Below are 9549 nucleotides of genomic sequence, written 5' to 3'. Positions count from 1 at the left end.
TGATAATATTCGTATGGTACGTTATCTCATAGAGACCTTCCCCTGTACTCCTGATGATCCTGATAATAATGGATACACTTCAGTTCATGGAGCATGTGAAGCTGGTAGTATGGAGTTAGTACAATACTTTCTAACTGATCTCAAATGTAATGCACTAGCTGAAACTGATGATTGTAAATCTCTACTTTATTTTGCTAGTAAGAGTTCTAATTTAGAGCTTGTTCGGTTTTTAGTTAATGTATTCAGTTTAAAAACTCGTCCACACGATATTGAAATAGCTGAATCAGTTAATCCTGATTCATCAGTAGTTAAATATCTTCAAGAGATACATTATGATTTATTTCTTTTAGAACAAAGGAAAGTGAGTGGATATCATGAGAAACTTGAAGGACAACAGGTTGACCCATCAGGACAAGATATTGTATCTTAAACACAACCTTATCACCATATTACCACCTTATCAGTCCATTGTATGTAACCTATCACCATATTACCAATACACCATCTTACTACAGCACCATATGTAACCTATCACCATTACACCATCATACCTATCCTACCACCTTACCACCATCTAACTACCTTACACCACTTTAGTATCATCAGTACCATTACACCATATACCCACAATGGTTACCAATATCACCAATCCTATACGATATTGTATCTTAAACACCATCTTACCATTACACCTATCACCACCTTATCATCATCCCACCACCTTACATACCATTGTATCACCATTGTACTATTACACCATACACCAATGGCTACCAATATCACCTATACAATACTTGTGTAATATCTTAACTTGTATCACCATTAATCTTATCACCTTTGTACTAAGTTTGACATTTAACCACCATTGTCATCTTATCATTACCAAGTACACCAAAGACATGCAATATATCTATTACCATTGTACCACCATATTACCATCGTAACTGTAACCACCTTACCAGTTATCACCATTACACCATATACCCACAATGGTTACCAATATCACCAATTCTTCTTCTTTAATATATTCTCCATTAACATGTATCACTGGAGCTACTCTTTGCTTTCTTTTGTTAGTCTTCCCTTTCTTCCTTAATTAATAAATTGTTTTATTATAGCATGTACACATGTACCTTTATTTTGTACTTACACTTAATTTATTATTATTATTATTATTATTGTTGTTGTTGTTGTTGTTGTTGTTGTTGTTATTGTATTTTGATTTACTTTTATTATGAAACAATAGCATTGAGTTTTCTATTTGATGTTTTAATAATTTTTAATATATTTTATAAAATCAAAATTAAATAAGTCAAAAGTTTTATTCCAGTTCTCCTGCCACAGTGGACTTGAAGTGATTACGTCTGGACATTCAAGAACTGCTTGAATTTGATGTGATTCTCCACTGGTCAGTGCAGCTCCAAAATCAGCAAGATGTGTAGGATCATCTATAACTCTTTTACCAGCCTCAATGATCTGAGCCAATGACTCTCTGGGGGACAAGAGAGAGAGAGAGAGAGAAATAAGAATGGTCATGTAATAAAAATGAAATATTTTCTCCTCCCAATTTTTGACAAAATACCCTGTACCATAGTATGGTCCATGGTCTTTGGCCAGATTTTGAAGTACAATGGCTTTCAGCCGAATTTTGACAAACTTTAAAAATTCATTAAAAATCCAACTTTGATTCAACTCAAACTTTCTACACAACATAAGAACATGTATATGTACCAGGAAATATTATAAAAATGGAGAATTTTCTACTTTTCATTTTTAGTGAAATTTGGCCATTGTCTCTACTACATTTTAAAGCAACTTTAGAATCATTTGAAATGGCCCAAAATTTATATTACATTTTCTGATACATATTGATGTCCTTATGCTGTGTAGAAACTAGAAAGTTTCAGCCGATTCCAAGCTCAAATTTTTGAGTTATGGCTAGCTTTAAAAATGAGCGAATTTTGGAAAATTTCCCTGTACTATAGCCCATGGTTTTTCCAAAAAATGGCTCCGAAATCACCCCAAAATTATATTACATTTTCTGATACATATTGATGTCCTTATGCTGTGTAGAAAGTTCAAGCCAATTCCGAGCTCAAATTTTTGAGTTACGGCTATTTTTTAAAATGAGCTAATTTTGAAAAATTTCCCTGTACTATAGCCCATGGTTTTTCCAAAAAATGGCTCCGAAATCACCCAAAATTTTTATTACATTTTCTGATACATATTGATGTCCTTATGCTGTGTAGAAAGTTCAAGCCAATTCCGAGCTCAAATTTTTGAGTTACGGCTATTTTTTAAAATGAGCTAATTTTGAAAAATTTCCCTGTACTATAGCCCATGGTTTTTCCAAAAAATGGCTCCGAAATCACCCAAAATTTTTATTACAATTTATGATACATATTGATGTCCTCATGCTACGTAGAAAGTTCCAGCCAATTCCGAGATCAAATTTTTGAGTTACGGCTATTTTTTAAAATGAGAAAATTTCCCCGTACTATAGCCCATGGTTTTTCCAAAAAATGGCTCCAAAATCACCCCAAATTTTTGTTACATTTTTTGATACATATTGATGTCCTTATGCTATGTAGAAAGTTTCAGCCAATTCCGACTATAAATTTTTGAATTATGACTTTTTGTGATAAGTTTATCAAATTCATTAATTCATTCCCAAATGGTAATGTGTATACCATAAACTCACAGCTTGTTCTGATAGTTCTCTGGCCTCCAGGAGGTTATTCGTGTGATGGTATAACGTCATTCCCAGCTGTAACTTGACTATAGCCTCAACCCAAAGAGGAGGAGGAGAGAGAAATAGATGCCATTAGACACTGCACAGCTTCTTCAATCTTTTAAAAAAATAATAAATAAATAAAAAGCTATTAATTAATATGGGTGTAACCAGCTATACCATTAATAATAATAATTCACTAATAATTAATAGAAATAAGATGAAATCAGAATGAAATATTAACAGTGATGGATAGGTTGCTAATGAATGTATTATAATATAATGTACTTGTCATTCTTTTTAAGGAAAGCCCCAGCATAAGGTAAAGCCAGGTCACATTTCTGTTTTATTAAAGACATTAGAGATTTATCAGTAACCTGAAAGAGAAGGAAAGAGAAAGTACCCAGTATATGGTGCAGTATAACTAACAATATCAAATCATTTAAACTTACCTCCACCATTTTGACAAACCGTGGGAACATTGGGTTCCTATTGAGTACCAGGAGAGGTACCTCAGGTAGAGTATCAGGTATTGATATGGTGGCAATAGCACGAGAGAGGGAACCCAAATCAACCTCATCCAGAGACCCTTCATCATCATTAGTCTTAGGATCATCTGATCCATCACTTGATTCAGAACTACTGGAGTATATATACTAATGAGAGATGATAGAGGGAGAGGAGACATTATTAATAATATGAATATGTGCATGGCTCATTGAGGTTTATAAATAAATTTTCTAATTAATTGTAAAAATTTCCAAGGCTTTTAATTTGGTTTAAATTTCATTAACAAAATAAAAATTCACATAATTATGATTCCCACCTTACGTCTAATTCAATAAAATATCATTTAATCCCCCAAAAATTTTTGACACATACAGTAGATAATTTATTAAATTTTTAATCTAATTTTAATCCAATTTATTACCAGATTACACTGAGGAGTGCTACATTAGACACATTACATTATGTCCTTACTCCAGTGTGTAGGGTCCTCACTCCTTTATTTAATAAATGAGATAGTCTGGAAGTCAAGAGCTGATTCTTTGATGGTGTTCTACTAAGAGATGAAGAGAGGGAGAGAAGCTTTCTGCAAGTACACTGGACAAGGAACGCCATTACAAACCACGTGTCTACTCCGTATACTATTCAAAAAATGTGGAGACTACGGAGTTCTACTGAGCCCGTGAGCCACGCCTAGAAACCACCTTTTGCGTGGGTGTATACATTCCACAAACAATGGCTACAAGTAGAAGCCCTAGTTCTTCCTCTGCTCCTTTTATAAACGTTTGCAATAAAGAACTAAGTGAGTTTGTGTGTATATATAACATTTAATGATATTTTGCAGACATCAATGAACACTACTACGATGTTTATGATAAAATCAAACCACTTTCGCCTCGCTGGAAGCAGATTGCTTTTTCGTGGCGCATCAGGATTGATACAATCAACAAGATAGAAGCAGATCATCGTGGAGATACTGAGACGTGTCTGCAGAAAGCTCTAGAGTATTGGTTAAAGAAAGATTGCGATCACAAGCATTATGGTTGGCCCTGCTGGAGAATGGTGTGTGTAGCTGTTAAAGAAGGAGGAGGTGATCCAGCATTAGCTGATGAAATAGCTCGTGAACATCCTCTACCAGCTATGCCACCTGCAGGATCAACTAGTTCAAAAGGTACATATATTAGTTGAGTGTTGTCATCGCACTGTCAGTGTCACAGTATTTATGATAATACCATATAGGGCAAAATTTTTGAGGGCTGTAAATTTTGCGACTTTTTTGAAGAATCGCAAAAATTACTTCCTCGAAAATAAAATCATTAGGGCGCAAGATAGCAGACAGTATAAATTTGCAAAAATAAAATCCACAAAATAGATTTTTAGGCAAATTCGCAAAATTTACAGCCTTCAAAATTTTGCACTATACCAGAGACGTACTTGAGCACCCCCCTCATGGCTGGGCTCAGAAAAAATTACTGAAGTCCTGGACTAACAAACTAGACTAACTAACTAACTGGACTAACTAGATAACAAAGTTATCTAGCCCCCTGATCATGATTTCAGCAGTTTCCAGTGCTTTAAGGAGCAATCAGAAGTACCAGTAACATAGCAGTGTGCTTGAAATGATCTTGGCCCCACCCGTAATTGATGAAAATGCAGGAAAAGGCCGTTTTACTGCTGTAAAAATGGGTGTGGTCAAAATATTGGCACGCTTCACGTGCCCCCAGCACCTCCCTTTCTATATTCCTAGATACGCCCCTGCTATATGGTACATTATGTGTTAGTGTAGGTTGGGTTGGGTAGCCTAATTATCTCCTTTTTTGGTATTGAGCCAATTGCTTGCATAGTAGAAGTCACACTACTGATATAGTACATGAATATCATTATTGAGCAATGAATATCATTACGTACAAATTCCAGTCTCAGTAGTGAATGTTATTTGCCATTTTCCCTCAGTCAGTGTGCTTTTTCTTTTAGCTGCTTGCATAGCATAAAAAAATTTGATCATGAAAATTGCTAAATTACATCATTTGGTCACATAATTTGGTTATTTGATATCAACTCACAGTCAGTATTTTGCTATTTTAATTTTTTCTTAGAAAAAAGTGCCACTCCAGAAACAGATGAGGTAGCTATGTCACCAGGAAGCACTGACAGAGCAACAGGTAATGATATTGCCTCTATTAATGCTAACTATTCATCAATTTAGGTACGTCCAAATATGGTTATTCTGAAAAGAGCTTTGAATTAACTAGCAAGTTATATGATCTACAAGATGAATTTGACGAAGCAATCAGAATAACAAAGAATTCCTTCAAATCAAGTGATGTACCTAAAATCGTTGACTACCTCATTACACACACAATGTCATTACTTGGTCCTAACAAAAAACAACAAACAACTGCTGAAAAAATTACCCAAGCAGTTTCAGAAGAGTTTGAACGCATAGAAACAATACCAAAACTGTTCACTGTACTACAAAGTAAATACATATCATGGTTCAACTATAAACTAATAATAAAACTTGTTGGAGTATTTCTACCAAAAAATCGTTCATTAAAGAGAACTTGGTCATCATATGAAGAGAAGTTAAAGGATTATTTTATAAACAGTGGTGGACTATTGAAAGATGCTGATGCTGTACAGTTTGGTGTAAAAGGTGTTCCTCCTGGTACACGAGTAATGATTGCTAAAGTTGACAGAGATGACTACACACTGGACGACATATTCTTCTTTCGTAGAGCAATACCAAAAGGTTTGGATATTCCTGAATATGACCTTTACTTCAGTTTCGTCTATGATGGCTCTCTCTGTTTGGGTTACCTCATTCCTGAGTATCTTTATTCTTTATTATTTCCTCTAACTACAAAGCTACAGCAACAGTTAGCTAGTATTGGTATCACTGAGCTAACATGTGGTGAAGATAAATATGATCTAAGAGAGGTTTGTGATTATAATTTATAAAAAATTTTAATATTATTCTTAATTTTACAGTTCTCAATAGAAGAGGTTAAGCACTCATCCACTGATATTGGTAAGTACATGAACTGACCTTTAGTCAATCCCTCCATACATAACTTGTATTACTAATAATATTCTTCATTTATAGATATATGTGATCCATTATGGTATGAGAATACCAGTACACCATTACATGAAGCAGCTTGGAGAGGATTAAAGGATGAAGTACAATGGCTTCTTAACAAGTTTGATTACAGCACATATCATCGTGGTCTTCATGGTTGGACTCCATTACACTCTGCATCATATGGTGGACACATTGAGATCCTTCAACTACTCATCGATCAATATGGTATTGATCCTAATGAAGGTGATGATAATAGTGTATCTAGTATACATATGGCATCTTATAAAGGCCACTTATCTATAGTACAATATCTAGTAGACACATGTGACGTTCCTCCTGATCAACCAGACAATAGCAATAACACTGCATTACTGTACTCAGCAATGGGGGGCCATTGTGACCTAGTGGAATTTTTTATTGAGAGAAATTGTAATACTTCTCAGATTAATTGTATTAGTGCCTCTTTATCATTGTTAGCTTGTAAAAGGGGAGAGTTAGCATTAGTCCACAAGCTTGAATCATTAAACCTCTTCTCACCAGATGACACAACAAAGTCAGGGGCTGGTATACTACATTATACTTGTTGCTCTATGAATAATAAAAGTATTGAGCTTTTTAAGTATCTTTTAAAACGATATCATTTATCCATTGAAGTAAAGGATCAATATGGTAGGACTCCACTTCATTATGCTTCATGGTTTGCTTCATCATCAGTTGTTGAGTATATTGTTAGTATTCAAGGTAACGAAGCATTATTAGTTAATGATAATGATTGTTGGTCATGTTTACATTATGCATGTTATGCAGGCATACAAATTTCAGTTGGTATTGTGTATAGTAAACTTATGGCAAAAAGTGATGCATCAGATATTCAAATTATTAATAATACTAGAATAAAACAAAATATTGATTTTATCAAGCGAAATGAAAGAGTTAAAATGTTTTCTTCACTTTTCAAGAAAGCTAGCACTTGCCCTAACTTTGATATCAATGCCACTACGAATGATGGTTGGTCATTACTTCATCGGGCATCGTGGAGTGGCAGTACATTACTAGTGAAAGTATTAGAAGAATATAATATCAATTGTACATTAACTAATAATGGTAGGTCTCCAATACAATATGCTGCCTGGTCAGGTTCTACTAGTGTATTAAGTTATATCATATCTCAGTATAATCTCAATGCTAATGATACTGATACTTATGGTCGTACACCATTAGTCTACTCCTGCTGGTCAGGTAGTATTAATTCTGTTAAATATCTTATTAATAATCATAACAGTGATCCTAATATCACTGATAATGATGGTATCACATGTCTTCATCAATCTTGTTGTCATGGTCATATTGATATCACTCAATATCTCATTGAGGTAGAGCATTGTGATATTAATAAAACAGATAATGAAGGACGCACGTTAGTACATCATGCTGCATGGAGTGGTAACTTTGATTTAGTTCAGTATCTTATAACTGAACATGGTTTGTCTCCTACTGCAGTTACTAAGAATGGCCTCACTGCTTTACATTATGCCTCACTGTCTCTTAACTTATCTCTTGTTAAAGAATTAATAACTACCTATCAGTTAGATCCTCATCAAGCTGACAGTAATGGTAAGCTACCAATTCATTATGCTGCTGAATCTGGGGATATTTTACTACTGGAATTATACGTGAAGGATTACAAGTGTAGTCTGAGCCTAACAGATAACAAAGGTTGGAATGTTATTCATTTTTCATCATTAGAAGGTCACACTCACTTTATCAAGCATATGACCAGTCAGTATCCTCAATACATTAGTTTACTACACTCTACTGACAATGAGGGTAGGATACCATTGCTTTGTGCCTGTGTGAGTGGTAATATTCAATTGACCACATTTCTAATAAATGATATGAAATGTGATGTCAATGCTAAGGATACACGTTATGAAACATGTGTCACATTTGCCTGTTTCTCAGGTAATCTTGATCTAGTACAATTACTAATACAACAGTATAAGCTTGAGCCATTTAATCATGATAAATATGGTTTCACAGCATTACATGCAGCAGCAGAAAGAGGTCATACTTATATACTGGAGTGGTACAGTCTGGAGTATAGTGTGGATATTACTAATCACACTAGCAATAACAAGTACACACTAGCTCATTCAGCTGCTTTCGGAGGTAAGCTACATTGTCTACAGGAACTGATCAACAAGTATCAGTGTGATTTTAATGCCACTACTACTGATACTTGTAGTACAGTTCTTCATGAAGCATGTGAAGGAGGTCATGTTCCTGTTGTACTTTATCTCACTAGTCTTCCTCAGTGTAATGTAGCAGCTAAGACTTCTAATGGATCAACAGTTCTTCACATTACCTGTGAGTACAGTGACTCTCTTCCTATACTTAAACATCTGGTAGAGAATCATGAGTTAGATCTGTGTGCTGTGAATGATGAGGGAATGGCTCCTATTCACTTAGCATGTAGTAATGGAAGATTGAACTTGATCCAGTACATTATAGAACACATACCATCATCACTTGAACTACCTCACAGTAAAGACAGTCGTACTCCACTCCTTATTGCAGTGTACTTCAATCAGTTAGAAGTTATTAAATATCTTATTAGTAAGAAGTGTAATCTATCAGCTACTGATGATGAAGGGTCTGGAGCAGTTCACATATCAGTAGCAAGGGGTCACTTGAATGTATTGAAGTATCTCATTGATAATAATTATTGTAATCCTAATGCAACCAATCATCAAGACCGTACACCACTACATGTTGCTGTAGCAGCTGAACAGTTTGAAATATTGGAATATTTATTAGAAATGAAACTAAGCTTACTTTTTAATGTCCAAGATAAAGATGGTAACACACCATTACACTTTGCTTGTAGGAGAAGACAACAGAAGATGGCATCACTTCTAATCCGCTCTACTAATATTAATCTATTAATTACTAACAAAAAAGGACAGACACCATTACACTTAGCAGCTGCCTCTGGTCATAAGGATACCGCTGAAGCTTTACTGTTCTCAGTCACTGGTAGTTCTACTCATCATGATCTCCTTACAGCTACTGATAATGAAGGATCCACTGTATTACATACAGCTTGCAGTAATGGCCATACTGATGTGTTTCGTTATTTATCCAGTATTTATCCTCAAGGTGTTAATGTAATGGATAATAAAGGACGTGGTTTACTTCATGCAGCATGTGAGGGAGGAGATATGGA

General features: G+C 34.8%; 1 protein-coding gene and 1 long non-coding RNA gene across 2 annotated transcripts in view; one reads left to right on the top strand and one right to left on the bottom strand.

Annotated features, from left to right (window-relative positions):
- The window catches only part of LOC105314511 (serine/threonine-protein phosphatase 6 regulatory ankyrin repeat subunit B-like), a 17353-nt gene that overhangs the window by 6644 nt on the left and 1160 nt on the right, over window positions 1-9549 (top strand). Inside the window, exons 6-8 of the mRNA XM_020002742.1 lie at window positions 6864-6992; window positions 8286-8492; window positions 8733-9530. Coding sequence (XP_019858301.1) covers window positions 6864-6992; window positions 8286-8492; window positions 8733-9530 — 1134 coding nt within the window. The remainder of the gene's footprint in view (window positions 1-6863; window positions 6993-8285; window positions 8493-8732; window positions 9531-9549) is intronic.
- LOC109586541 (uncharacterized) lies at window positions 1359-3819 on the bottom strand. Its single transcript, XR_002187083.1, has 2 exons — window positions 3713-3819; window positions 1359-1492 (listed from the first exon to the last, which is right to left on the bottom strand). It is a non-coding gene; the product is annotated as an uncharacterized LOC109586541 (long non-coding RNA).

The sequence above is a fragment of the Amphimedon queenslandica genome, unplaced genomic scaffold (genome assembly GCF_000090795.2).
Source record: "Amphimedon queenslandica unplaced genomic scaffold, v1.1 AMPQUscaffold_12847, whole genome shotgun sequence".
Classification (NCBI taxonomy): domain Eukaryota; kingdom Metazoa; phylum Porifera; class Demospongiae; order Haplosclerida; family Niphatidae; genus Amphimedon; species Amphimedon queenslandica.
Note: the sequence above shows the minus strand (reverse complement) of the source record. Positions and strands in the feature narration are given on the sequence as shown.